General features: G+C 36.8%; 1 protein-coding gene across 10 annotated transcripts in view; it reads left to right on the top strand.

The window, feature by feature from the left end:
* Positions 1-14,791, top strand: part of WDR17 (WD repeat domain 17) — a 61,406-nt gene that overhangs the window by 33,485 nt on the left and 13,130 nt on the right. For all 10 annotated transcript variants that reach the window (XR_016281310.1, XR_016281309.1, XM_089525444.1 and 7 more), the window contains 10 exons: positions 249-413; positions 2,117-2,319; positions 2,424-2,573; positions 3,048-3,178; positions 5,200-5,325; positions 6,421-6,576; positions 7,197-7,261; positions 9,112-9,244; positions 10,966-11,057; positions 13,022-13,121. Coding sequence is in view for 8 of the 10 variants with exons in the window: in XM_089525444.1 (XP_089381570.1) it covers positions 249-413; positions 2,117-2,319; positions 2,424-2,573; positions 3,048-3,178; positions 5,200-5,325; positions 6,421-6,576; positions 7,197-7,261; positions 9,112-9,244; positions 10,966-11,057; positions 13,022-13,121 (1,321 nt within the window). In the remaining 2 variants the exon portion in view is untranslated. The remainder of the gene's footprint in view (positions 1-248; positions 414-2,116; positions 2,320-2,423; positions 2,574-3,047; positions 3,179-5,199; positions 5,326-6,420; positions 6,577-7,196; positions 7,262-9,111; positions 9,245-10,965; positions 11,058-13,021; positions 13,122-14,791) is intronic.

The following is a 14,791-nucleotide window of genomic DNA, read 5'->3' as shown; positions in this document are numbered from 1 at the left end:
ATTTCTTTTTCCCATGTCCCTGTTTTGTTGATTGGGTGGAGCTTTTGTCAGTTAACACTGATAGTTAGAAGCAATTATAGCTATTCATTTAACCTAAGATCAATAACAAGGTGATCATTCTGCCCATTAGATGTTTGAAATCAAAAGGAAATGCAGGAAAGGTTTTCAAAAATTCTGCTTACATTTGTTGGTATTAGCATTTTGAAACAGTAAAGTAATAGAGCTGATGACTATCTTCTTTTTTGCAGAGACATGATAGCTACTGGATGTGAAGATAAAAATGTCCGTGTCTATTACCTAGCCACTAGCTCTGATCAACCACTCAAAGTATTCAGTGGGCATACTGCAAAAGTGTTTCATGTAAGATGGTCTCCTCTGAGGGAAGGAATCCTCTGCAGTGGTTCTGATGATGGGTGAGCATACTGGGCTGAAACTGTGGTGGTATGTGTAATGTAAACCATTAGTTTTTATTCATGACTGTTAAAGCCATTTGGGTAACTCCCTTTAATTCAGTAAGGGATAAATTGCATTTGGTATTCATACTGTTCAGTTTTATTTATAATTTTGGACTAAATTTCAAAGTACAGTTGCCTCTTCAGATCTGTGCAGGTTTTACTTCGGACTTCCCTGCAAATAATGCAAGACCTCAAGTCCCGTGCTTCTGAATGGTGGTGCAACACATGCATGACCACACTGGCACAGTCATGTGCATGCACTGCCATTGGTGAGAACGAGGTGGGGCCATTCGTGGATGCTCCAGTCCACGGATGGCAAGCCCACATTTGGGAAGGGCCAACTGTATCAGTAATTAATTTTATACCCTACACTTCCTGCAAAACTTGGTGTTCTTAAAATACAGAATACAAGGAATGGAGCTACTTTGAATGACACTGCCAACATGTGCTCATGTTCTGAGAGAGCCCATGTTGCCTGATGACTCCAGAGCTCCAGTTGTGCTTAGAGATTGGGTTTAATGATTGGAGGGATGATGGTGGATAGAAGCATGTTGATCTCTGCAGGGAAGGATTAATCATTAGCTAAATCTAGCTCTTTATAGCAAGCACGTGGCTCGGTAGGATGTTAACTGTGGCTGGCTTGGTAAAGGCTCAGTTGCCTTCCATCTGTGTACTGTGACCTAAGCTCTGATTAATTCACTAGGACTCAGCCAAGGAAGCAATCAGTGTGAAACCTAAAATCCCCCAAAGATATACCGCCTCCAACTTTATTCATCTTTCCTTGGGTCCCAGCAAAAGCTGGCGGCTTTTGCTGGGACCCTTCTCTAGGGAGAAGGTGAACACTGCTGAGACTCTGCAGTAATTTTGCAGCAGCCTAGATTATCTGTAGAGATCAAGAAAAATAATATAGAGAAAGTATGGAGTTGGGGGTTATAACTGTTTTCATTGCTACTGCTTTTTTTGCTAATTAAATACCCTTTAAAATAAATTGGGCATAGTCCAAACTGCAACCTGTACTGAATAGTACTGAATCAGCTTGAGGACTGATTTATACAACCCTTAAAAAACATAAATTTCTGGGATTCTGTGATGGAATTTGTGTTTTCTGTTGTAAAGAACGATTCTGTCCTTACTAAAATATGGTGGATACGCCACCATTGTATGATGTAGGTATCATGCAGCTGCTACACTGTGCACACATACTAGTGAATTGGTTCCATTTCAGACCAGTGGGTTCCAGATTTATATGCACAGATATATCAATATATTGCTAAAAGGGGGGGGGGGATTAAAAGAGAAAACTGTACAAAAGTCAGAAGGGGAAAACTACAAAAAGAAGGCTTCACATGTAGTTATGGTGTTGGTGATGCATTTGTGTGTGAAAAGCTGCATGTATAAATTTGGCAGTGTATTTTTATGTATGCATTATTCGACTGTGCGATGAGTCAGAACTTTGTGTGGAGATGAGAGCTTCTGCAGTTGTGAAGAATCTCTCCAGTTCAGGAACTGGTTAGAGTCATTCCTACAGGTAGTTTACAGTAGGTTCTGTTAATTTTATAGTAAAGAAAAAATACCTGAGAATTATGGCTTGAGTAATTCTTGTAAAAGTCATTGTAGATGGCCAAATGTTACAGTCAATTTACTTCACTTCTTACTTGCAGCACTGTTCGAATATGGGATTATACACAGGATGCTTGTATAAATGTTCTTAGTGGGCATAAAGCACCAGTACGAGGATTGCTGTGGAATACAGAAATACCTTACTTATTAATATCAGGAAGCTGGGATTATTCAATAAAAGTATGGGATACAAGAGATGGAACATGCCTGGACACAGTACATGATCATGGTGCAGATGTCTATGGTAGTGTATTTAAACATTTACACTATATATTTTTGTTAGATTTCACAAACCTAAAAAATTCTACTGAATATTTAAAAGCTAATATTAAAATGTCTTGTTTTTAGGATTGACTTGTCATCCTAGCCGTCCCTTCACAATGGCATCTTGTTCCCGAGATTCTACTGTGAGACTTTGGTCTTTGACACCTCTGATAAATCCTCTCCAGATAAATATATTGGCAGACAGATCATGGGATGAGATCATCGGAAACACAGGTGGGTGACTGTGTTATACAACAAGCAGACATTAAGGATAACGTTTGTCAAAATCCAATGACTAGGCAGCCTTTCCCAATGAAGTCCTCCAGAAGGTTTAGGCTACATCTTCCATCATTTCTAACCATCTGCCTTGTTCTATGAAACTGGTTGTTGTTGTTGTGTGTTCCTTCAAGTCGTTTCCGACTTATGGCAACCCTAAGGTAAACCTTTCATGGGGTTTTCTTAGCAAGAATTGTTCAGAGGAGGTTTGCCATTGCCATCCCATGAGGCTGAGAGCATGTGTCTTGTCCAAGGTCACCCAGTGGATATGCAAAACATAGGAAGCATGCTGCATTAGGGATGTATGAATTAGAGGAACTTTGGTATACCCAGGTCCCCCAAAGTTTGGAACTCTAAGGAAAATCTTTATATTATTGTCATTGTTTCTACATTATATTGGCTCTAAGATCTGTAACTGTTGGTTTTTACTAGATCGGGCAATTGAAATTGGTGTTCCTCCCTTGTTGTGTGGCAAAGTATCCAGGGATATTAAACAAGAAGTGGATAAAGTGTCGGGTAACCCTCGAGGAAGAAAACTGAGATGGTTTTCAGAATGTTTATCAGTAAGTATTAAACAGAAGACACTATGCCCGCACACAATATGGAAATACTTTATAGGAATTTCATCAGCTTAGGTTTATTTGTTTGTCTATCTATCTATCTATCTATCTATCTATCTATCTATCTATCATCTATCATCTATCTATCTATCTATCTATCTTGCCTTTCTCTTGGATAGCTGGTCTAGACCTAGACCAAGTTCTTTCTTTGCTGTTTTTCATCGGAATAAATTTTTATTTAAGTATTTTGTGTTTAAGTCTAGGTGCTTCTAAACAATCTTGTAAAGTTACTTTTATGAAGAATGAACATAATGACATGCTGAAGCCAATTATATCTGAGGAATGGTACGATGATGCCCTGGGTTAGTTATGGATGATTTCATCATGTTCAAGAGCTTGGAATGTTACTTTTAAAAATTAAAATTAAAAATTCATTATTATTAGAATTCCAAGTGCTCTCTGTAGTTCATTCATAGTTACAATATTTTTAAAGCTAGCTCTTTTCTTTTTCTTTTTTTTCTCAAAAGTACCTAAAGCAGCTACTGTTGTTTATAGTTAATTTAAAACACAGAGCTGAATGTTACAAGCCGCTGGCTTGTTGCCTACCTCCTGTTCATCTTGTAACCCTCACAAAAAGCACAAGGCATGATGATGTTCCTCCTCCATTTCCGTTATTATAAAAGTAACTACTCCATTTTCCTTATCATAAAAGTTTTTCAAATGGTACAATAAAGGTAATCTTTTAAATTACAATCATAATTTAACTTAATGATGCCTTATTTTATTGCAGGGATAAATTCATTACAGGAGACTGTGTATTTCCTGATTTTAGAACTTACAATATTTCTTCTTCTTAAAAATGATTTTCCAAGTTCTGCTCTATCCACAACTCAGAGCTTCTGTAATAAACATAATTAAGAGCTCTGTTAAAGAGTGTCCATAAATGGATGTGTAGTAAGGTGTTGCACAGCTTCGAAGAAGAATTGTGTGTATGTAGTAATTGTAAATAAGAAAATACTGTTTACATGGATTTAAGTTTTTTTTAACCAGTGTTAAGATATCTATAGTAGCTTGACAGTATAAGTTTCACTTAACACAGAAGTTATGCTGTGCTGTGTATACACTAAAAAACATGGACATAGAATGCAGAGCCAAGAATGGCCAAGTGTTCCTGAATCATGTCTATTGTATATTTTCAGTATGCATTTTTTTCACTTGTACTTTGTGGCAATGAATAGTAGTGTATATGTAGCAAACATCTATTTGGATTTCAGGTACAGATATAGACTTTGCAACCAATGGGTCTTAAGTGTTGTTATTCTGTGCCAAGTTGTTTCCGACTCATGGCAACCCTAAAGCAAGCCTATTGTGGGAGTTTCTTGGCAACATTGGATCAGAGGGAGTTTGGCATTGCCTTCCTCTGAGTCTGAAAGAGTGTGACTTTCCCAAGGTCACTAAATGGATTTCTGAGTAAGAATTTGAATCTTGGTCTTTCAGACTCATAGTCCAATATTCAAACAACTACACCACAATAGCTACTTTGCTATCTTGCCTACTATACCTCCTGTATAGTAAATCCTCCCTCTTTTATTTCCTTAAAATATTTCTTCAAGACATTCCCTTTCCTGTGAAATCTTTGATTTATTCCCTGGTTTATATTTTACTATAAAACTAGTATAAATACAACACAAACACACACCTTTTCCCTGTTTACCCCATTCCCATTTCTTTCCCCTTCCTCTATTGTCTCTCATGTGATATCAAGCCCTCCCTCAACTTCTCTAATAAGGGGCATTTCACAGTGGTCAGAGCTATGCAAATTTATGGTTTAGATAAGTAGTAGCAACATCTATGTATATGTGGCGGGATTGAAAAACTGTTCAGAATGGATTTTTAAAAATCTGGAGTCAGTAGTAGCCCATTTATTTTTTTAACTGACTTGATTTTACTTTTGATCTAACTGAAAAACATCTATCTTTGGAGGTCTAATTCTAACATGAATTATTCTATTTTTATTATTCCAGCCCCCAGGAGGCAGTAAGAACTTATGGGATCTAGTAGCTGTAATAAAAGGCCAAGATGATAGCATGCTTCCACAGAGTTACTGCAAAGGAATTATGCACATGAAACATCTGGTTAGATTTAGAATGGTAAGCTAAGCATTCAGATTGACTGTTTTGTGTATTACTTCAGCTCTCTGAGTTACAAAAGAAATGGGGTTCTATTGATTCACCAAGCAAAATGCTTGTTATAAAAAAGATCTGTAGCTTGAGTGAGAAAATATGCATTACACTTACAAAAATACACACATGATAATAACTTTCTTTAGTTATCTCCCACCCATTGTGTAAGATACTTGTACCTGTTTCAGTTTCCTTGAGACAGTGCATGTCTTAAGGTCAAGTGAGTGCAGAATTGCCTATTTGTTTAATCTGTTTAGTTTAGTCTGCAGTTCTCCTTACAAAGAACAAGTAAATGGCATATGAACCCTCAGCTATACCAGATGTGTAAATAGACCTGTAATTTCAGAATCTGTATTACTGGTATTCTGCTTATCTTAGTTGGATATAAAGAGGAAAGTAAAGTTTATATTCCAGTAGAAATTTTGAGAAAATAATTCTTAGTTTGGCTTTTTTAAATTCTTACTCATTTTTTAAAAAAAATGTTTTGACTCAAGTTGCTCCTGGAGTTGGACTAATACACATTAATTGTTTAATATAATATATTTTGCAGGAACAGATACATCAAGTAACAGGCTTGCTAGAGTATTAGATTGTTTTTAGATAAGGTTTTAGGGGGTTTCAAAGAGTAACCAGTTGGTTTTATTCTTTACATACACATGCAAATAACATGAAAGAAGTCATGGAATGATCTCCTGCATGTCAGATATATGTTAGCTAATGTGAATAATACTAATTATTAGCTTCAGGATCCATGCATTACCAATTTTCAGATACCTGCCTCTGCTTCTCAAAATTAACAAGCTGCGGCTGGCTTCTGTTAGAGGATCTTCTCTCTCGGGCATGCAAAAGCCTGCTGTAAATAATGCATGGAGGCAAATGTAAACATTACACTGGGACAACTGAAATATTACAGTACTTTTACTAGGCAACTACACCTCCCTTTTCTGCCTTACAAGTTATTGTAGGTATATATTTTTGCAGGGGTGGGGTGGGGTGGGGGTTTGACAGTGTTTTTCATGTTGCAGAAAATGGCTTACTGTGTTTTTAACATTCTTGTTTCAGTCCAAAGCCCAAGAACTTACAACTGTAAAGATGTCTAAATTTGGAGGTGGTATTGGTGCACCTAGTAAGGAGGAAAGGCTGAAAGAAGCAGCAGAGATACATCTAAGGCTAGGGCAAATTCAGAGATATTGTGAACTTATGGTGGAACTTGGAGAGGTAAACCACTAGATTACTGCATAATAAATGTAGTTCCATTGATGAGAGGTAAAGTAGCATTTCCCCGAACTTCCCTGGGTTTGTGTGTCTTTCACATTGCAGCTATACTTTACTAGGCAGATGCAGGAGTCCTATCTTTGTGTGGCTCAGAGGAGGGCTTGGGGAAAAGCTTGAAGTAGAAAGTAGAAAGAAGCGACTAAAAGTATCCCTTCAAGTCTACATATTCCCCTGCAAATGTCCTCTCTTCCCCGCCCTGTATTGTTGTTAAGCAGAAACATGCTTCAAAAATTAACGTGTAGTTCCAGTCTTGCAGTCTCTGGAAAAAGTGTTCTTTCAAAGCAGACATATTTCAAGCATACAGCTCTTTGAAGTAATCACAGAATTGGTCTGTAATTCTATTTTGAATAGGGACAAATAATGTATTAGCTTTTTACCAACCTCAATTTCCAGGTCTTGTTCATATTTAAACAGAAATGGAAAGAGTTAATCAATTTGTTAGCTATGTGCCTAGGAACTGAAGAAATCAATGCAGATCAAAACTGTTTTCAAAAATTATTAAACAAATAAAATTTTGTTTTGAGATAGAAATAATGTAAGGCAAAACATATTCTGTATTTTAGTGGGATAAAGCACTTTCAGTTGCACCAGGAGTATCCATGACATACTGGAAGAAGCTAATGCAAAGGTAAGATGAAGAGCAATACTTTACTTTAGTTCCTAGCTGTTTATAAAGCTGTATCATTACCCCTTTTTGACATATTGGGGTAGGTGGAGAAGGACACTTCTGAGCTGCATCTGGACTACAGAAATAATGTGGTTTGACACTGCTTTAATTGTCATGGCTCCATCCTGTGGAATCCTGGGATTTGTTGTGCCAGAATTCTCTAACAAAACTTGAGAAGATTGTTAGATAAGGAGTTAAAAGAAAGGAAAATAGAAAAAAATAGAAAAAAATGATGGATGTAAGGGTAGAGAAAGAGAGTATAAAGGAAAAACTTACAGGGATAAAAATCTCATGGTTTCTTTGCATGCAAATAGAACAATGGATTAAAAATTGGAGGAAAAGAAATATAGAAAGGACAGACTATACACAATTTGAACAATTAATTCAGAAAGGAAGAGAAATGATTAGTAAAATCTATAAAACATTGATGGAAAATAAAAAGGGGAAAATAAAGGAAATATTTTGAGAGAAATATGGGAAGAAGAATTAGGATGTAAAATTAGTGATAAAGAATAGGATAAAATTTGGGAACAAAGACACTTGAAGAATTTATAGGTACGGATTAGGGAAAATTACTATAAAATGATTTGGAAATGGTATTTGATGCCAATGAGATTACATAATATTGATAAGAATAATTCAAAAAATTGCTGGAGAGGTTGTCAAGAAGTAGGGTCATATATGCATATGTGTTGGCAATGTAAATATGTACAAAAAGTTTGGGGGAAAGTGATAATAGAAATAGAAACTATTACGAGTATAAAAATAGATAGAAGTCCGAATATAGTATTATTATCATTATATAACTCAGAGCAATGGAAAAAAGAAGAAGAAAATGGTAACAAATTTGATTACAGCAGCGAGACTAATAATAGCAAGATGTTGGAAAATGAAAATTACAGTAGAATTGGAGAACTGGTATAAAGGGGTATGGAAATTAGCAATTAATGATAAATTGACATGCAAATTGAAAGTAAAAGGGGGGTTATGGAAAAGAAGTGATTTTTATGAAATTTGGAAAGAATTCATTGAGAAAGTATTGGAAAAAAAAGATGGAAGATTACCTCCAGAAGTGGTATTGAGATTTTGGATGGAATATAAGGGTGAAAATGGCTCCGGGGAAGGGGAGCACTGAGGTGGGATATTAAAGAGATTTAGATAACTTGTAATAGAATCTAAGAAATATATATATAGAATTATGTATTGTATAATAATCAGTATTCAGTGTATGAATCTTTACAACACAAAATTAAAATAAAAAAAAAATTTCTAACAGAGAAGGCTAAATATCTCACAAAACTACAAGCCCCAGAATTCCATAGCATTGAGCCTTGGCAGATAAATTGGTGTCAAACTGCATTATTTCTGCAGTCTAGATACAGCTTAAGAGTGTGCTTCTGTTATAAGACAAGATGAACACTCCATGTTCACCATAGCTTAAAGCTGAAGTCTTGTTCTCTGAAACAAGTATTTATGTTTGGAATTTTTTTATTATATTGACTATTTTACTTTCATTTATGTACACTATCTTGAAATCCTCTCTGGTATGAAGATCTGATACAAAAAATGAAAAATAATTGTGAGAGCAAATTTTTAATTCAAATTTATCCCCCCCCCCCAAAAAAAAAAAAAGCACTGTTTTAGGAGAGAATTCTGTGCATCAGAAAAGGCTGATTTATTGTAACTAGCTTTATGAATGTTGAAGCCCCAGTGGTAATCTTCAGTTAGTCCTGATATGGAAACATAATTGTAGTGAAACAAAGTAGCTAAGCTCTTTTTTGTTTTGTTTTGTTTTTTACATGTTTGATTAGGAGAGCTGACCAGTTAATTCAAGAAGAAAATGACGATGTTATTCCCTACTGCATAGCTACTGGTGATGTGAAGAAACTTGTCACATTTTTTACTTCAAGAGGACAGCTTAAAGAAGCTATGCTAGTCGCACAGGTACCATTGTATGTGCTTATAATTCACTAGTAAATACAAGGCATTCTACAGTGTAATAAACATCTTAGCTATACTGTGCTTACCTAAATAAAATAAAAAGAGGAATCCAGGAGCACTGTTAATATTAATTGATCTGTTTTAGCATGAACCGTTTTGGATAACAATCCACTTCTTCAAATGCCCTGAACACTGTGACTTGTTTCTTGTAATGCTGTAATTTCTATGGTTATTGCCAGGAGACGAATGCTCTGATGTATTATGCTCAGAATTCTGATTTTATCTCTGTAGTTAAGAATAAACATTTCTTAAACTCACTGTTAAGTCTCTGAGTGCTTGGCTGTTTTGCACACAGAGGACGCATTCTTCCTCAGGGAGGGGGAGAACTGTTTTTAATTTGGTTCTCTTTGGTTAAAGAGGCCTGGTGGCACAGTGGTTAAATGCCAATACTGCAGTCACAAGGTTGTGAATTTGATCCCAGGGGCTCCAAGGTTGACTCAGCCTTCCACCCTTTGTTAGGTCAGTAAAATGATTACCCAGCTTGTTGGGGACAAATAGCTTACAGACTGTAAACCACTTAGAGTGCTGAGTTTACTGATAAGCGGTTTAGAAATGTACATGCCATTGCTATATTGCTATTTCCTGTCTCCTGTCTGGAAAAGATAGAGAAGAGGGTTCTGGAAGCACATGGGTAGTGGTAAGAGCTCTTTTCTTTACCCAAAGGCTTAGGACAAGAGAAATGCTGTACATACTTTTAGTATTAAATTTGATGTGCTTAGTTTCAAATATTGTATTTCAAATCCACTATTAAAGGATAGGTAAAGCTTGTCAAGTCGTGTCCAACTGTAGGGGGAGATGCTTATCTCCATTACTAAATAATAATAATAATTTGTTTTATTTATATACCGCTATTCCAAAGATCATAGTGGTGAACAGCAAGTAAGCTAAATGGAAGAGCAACCATTGTCAAAGACAACTCTGTGATCATGTGGCCAGCAAGACTGCACAGAACACTATTACCTTCCCACTGAAATGGTACCGTTATCGGCTTGCGCTTTTACATGCTTTCAAACTGCTAGGTTGGCAGAAGCTGGGACTAGTGACGGAGCTCACTCTGTCATGCAGCAATTGGACCTCAGACTCCTGACCTGCTGATCTTGCAGTCGTCAGAGTCAGCCTCTTAACCACTGAGCCACCATGTCCCATGATTAAAGGATAATATTGCAAATTTTGCCCACTTACTCATATATTTGTTATCTGTGTCAGCAAATGTAGAAAAATAAGCTGAAAATATTCTTTAAGAATCAGAAAGGAAATTATGAAAGCAAAAGAAGAAATAATAGCTAAATGTAGATTTTCCTGTTTCTGCATATATTATCTGCTGGTGAAACAGGCAATGATGCTTGTGTTTGTAATGCCAGGAAACTTGGCTTTCAACAGGCTGGGCATACCTAGTACTGTTCTCAGATGTCTCTATGAATTGGTATCAGTTGTAGGTATTATGTGCAAAGGTAGCAAAAAGAGTAGTGCTGTAAAACTGAGGCAGTGTTTCAGTGTGTCAAATCCATATTGAAATTATTTTTCTGATACGCTCTTATGGCTGCTTCATATTTCAGTCATTAAATAAATAATTAGCTTGATGTTTTTAACTCCCCCCCCCCCCCCCCAATAATATGGTAAGCAAATTATGTTGCTTTGGGCTGATGTTCTTTTAATGTTTATAGGCAGCATGTGAAGGAAATATGCAGATGTTCCAGTGTTCTGCATCAAATGGATCAGCATATTCTGAAGGAAGCACCATGGACGATTACAATGAGTGAGTCATGCTGGAAGATTATTTTTAATGTGCTATCTTTTTTGTCCCTTCTGACAATTTGATAAATTAGTGTATTAGCATTCATAATTTATTTCAAATAAGGTTTGATGCTTTCTGTTGAAGTTGAAAAGCTGCTGTTTTACATTTCCTCATATTTGCCAGTTCTAGTAGATACTCTGCTTACACTGAGGCCTGAAACACATGGGCCAGATAGAATCGCTTTCAGCTGCCTTGACATTGGCTCCCAGGGCAGCCAGAATCTGACCTGAAGCCGCATAAGGTGGCCCGAGGCCACCTGAAAAAGGAGTGCAAAAAAGCACTCCTTCCTGGCAGGCTAATTGGGACTACAACGGCAGTCTGCTTTAGGCTGTGCAGTTGCCGCAATCCACAGGCGATAACAGGCAGAGCAGCCTCTGGCTTCTTTTTCCTGCCTGTCTGCTTGACCCCAAAGTAGCCGATTATGTTGGCATAATAAATATTGTTTGGACTTCCAAAGTTACTGAAGTTTGCAGATTACATGGATTGGTTTAGAGAGCCTACAATGAGCCCAGTTCAGTTATTTATGTGTGTGTGTGTGTGTGTGTGTGTGTGTGTGTGTGTGTGTGTGTGTGTGCACCTTCAAGTTGCCTATTGGATTTATGGCAAGGCCTACTCAGAACTGGTGCTGCACGTTTCTTTCTCTGAAATACAACTTACACCACCTGATATTTGATGGCAGTCTCGCATCCAAATAATAACTAGTGCTGACTTTGCTTAGTTTCCAAGATCAGGAGGGATCTGATGCCTTTAGGGTATTTAAGAAAATAGAAGTAACCATCTGAGATTCCTGTTGCCTGTGTCACTGGTTTGTTTTTACTTCCAAGTTCATTAGAGCAATAAATAGAAGCAATGTGACTACCCACACTTTCATTTGTTATTGTTAGTCAACACTGTACAAAAATGTGTGAAGAAAGTCCTACAGTAGCTAGCCAGCTAAATCCCAGGCCTACAATCTATTTCCTCTTACTTCCCTCACTATTAAAACCCGTTGTCAAAATTGAGTGAGATATGGGGATTGATTATTCATTGAATGAGAGACCTAAGCATCCAATTACAAAGATTTTATTGAAGATGAAGTGGGGGGGGGGGGGGGAATAGAATAAATGAAGTGAGGTACAATGTAAAAAACAACACAACTAATTTAATTTTTATATAGCTTATATGGAACAACGATAAAACTAGGTTCTCAGCATGCATATGCCAATTGCAGGGATTATCCTGGATGTCCACAGTAAAAATAATTCATTGTAGTTGCAGGGGCAGGAAAAATGATTGGCACATTGAAAGAATCATTGAAAGCAAGAGCTAACAAAGTTGTTTGGTTGAACTGCACATTGTATAGATGATGACTGGTTTCCCTTCTGCCACTGATAAACCAGTTTGTGCTGTGGATATAGCAGAAATTGAAAGATATATATAACAGGATCTTCATGAGGAAATTGAGAAGCCATTCGTGACGGGTCTGCGAATTTTAGCTGTTTTACTTTAGGCTGTTCTCCACATTACCTCACAGGATGAATCTTTCCTATCTGAAATGCTTGAGATCAGAAATGTTTCAGATTTTGATTTTTTTTTAATTTTGGAATTTTTGCATATACATAATGAAATATTTTGTATATGGGACCAGTGTGCAAATATGAAATTCTTTATATTTTTTATATCCCTAAAACACATAGTCTGAAGGTAATTTTATACATAATACATTTAATAATTTTGTGCATGAAAGAGAATTGAAACAAGGCTTTTGTCTTGTGAATGAACAAGCAGAATCATTGCAGCTGCTGTTTCAAAGCATCATGCCGGTACTCAAAATGTTTTGGATTTTAGAGCATTTTGGATTTTTGGATAAGGGATACTAAGTCTGTATTAAGACTATCGTTAATTAAATAGCTTTAATTATTCATTCAAAAATTGTTTCTTTACAGGCTCCTCCATAAGGTCAGTAGAGAACTTGCTGAGTCGTATTTTCAAGATGGCTGCGCAGTGCTGGCTGCTTGTTGCCATTTAGCTGTTGAGAATATTGAGGTAAATATATTTATTTAAAATTTATACAGAATCTGTAAAATTAAGCTGGCTTTTACATCTTAGAATATCCAGAATATGAGATCTTCAACCACATGTGAAGAGGAGTGGGTGAGGAGGGAAGGAACACACACACACAGAGCATGGCAATAGAACTTGTATCCACATGGCTGGTTCTTTTCTTAGAAGACCTCAAGAGGGGACCCTGCCGCAGTGTTTATTATCTATTTATTGATGTTGTTTCCTATCTACCTCTTATAGATATGCCCAGGACTTGCAAGCAGTCAGAATTTCCAAGGTTGCTTTGAAAAGCAGGGTGCTCAGATATGCTTAGACAAGCAGGTTTATGTCACACATTGTGTAGCATTATATGTTACATGGGAGATGGAAATGCAGTAATATGCATTGTCTCTAATGAGCATCTTTGGCCTTGTAGAGCAAGTGTTACAACTGACAGTTTTAAAAGCTCAGGATTTCTTCTACCCCTGATTTGGGTATTTCTTTTGAAATCCTGTTGCCTTTTCATCTTCAGCAAGTTAAATGATGAAAAAAACTTCTTACTTTATTCTAATATCTCTAGAAACTGGCAAAGGTTCAGATCTCGGTATCTTCCTCCATTACATTGTTTGTTTGGGTTGCAAGGTGTGACAGAACCCATACCCAGGTTGACTCCAATCCTATCACTCCCTTACCCTTTTACCTTTAGGATCCCTCTCTGGGTCTGGTGTTCAGACCTCAAGGTGACCACTAGGCTAAACAAATGGATATGTTGGTTGGTGGATTCAGTTTTGTATAGAAGGAATAGAAGTATGACTGTTCCTCCTTGTCAATAATTTAATTAAAACATCTAGACAGAGATTTGGGAAATAAAAACAGTAAAGATTTATTGTACCAGTTAAGATAAATATCTAGTGTTTATATAGTATATTGACCCTAGCCAGGCTTGCGCATATAGTAACTATGTTTTAAACAAACAAACAAAAAACCTTTTCTTGAACTCTTTCCACACTCTCAGTTCCCAAAACCCCTATTCAGATCTTCTCTATTCTCCTCTTCCTGGCTGTCACATTATTTAGAACTGGCCCCTATATGTGTCACTACATGCAAGCCTCTGATTTTGGCCCCATAAGCCCCTTCTCATGGGATTCTGTGAGCTGTCATTAGATGGCCCTAGCTAGACTTGTGGAGCTTTTGCTTCACATTAGGTAATAGAAGGAATATTTGTATGATGGTGGGAAATACAGCAAACTAAACTCAGTTGGTTTATGTTTGGTTAACACCATTGGCTTATTACTAGAAGTGAGTTCATAAATCACAAGTCGTATTTCAACAAACCACATCATGGTTTGTCATGGTTTGCAAAGCTACCTCTGCTAACATGTCATGAATTATTAAGCAGTCCAGTTATAAATTACAGGCTAAATTTATGATATCTTGTTACAAACTCTAGCTTGTTTAAAACATGGCTTGTTGTGATGTCCAGACTTAAGTATAGCTTGTTCCTGGCTTGTTTTCACCCTTGGAAATCCTAAAACTCAAACTGGTAAAAGGGGAAGGAAAGAAACAAGCCAAAACAGGAAAGATAAGCCACGTTTTGGTTGGTAGATCTTCTGTACAATTCATGGGGTTACATAGACCATGGCTTATCATGATGGACAAACAGGCTCTTTGTG

This window comes from Sceloporus occidentalis, unplaced genomic scaffold (genome assembly GCF_023333645.1).
Source record: "Sceloporus occidentalis isolate IW3139 unplaced genomic scaffold, rSceOcc1.0.p SCAF_5, whole genome shotgun sequence".
In the NCBI taxonomy this organism is placed as follows: Eukaryota; Metazoa; Chordata; class Lepidosauria; order Squamata; family Phrynosomatidae; genus Sceloporus; species Sceloporus occidentalis.
Note: the sequence above shows the minus strand (reverse complement) of the source record. Positions and strands in the feature narration are given on the sequence as shown.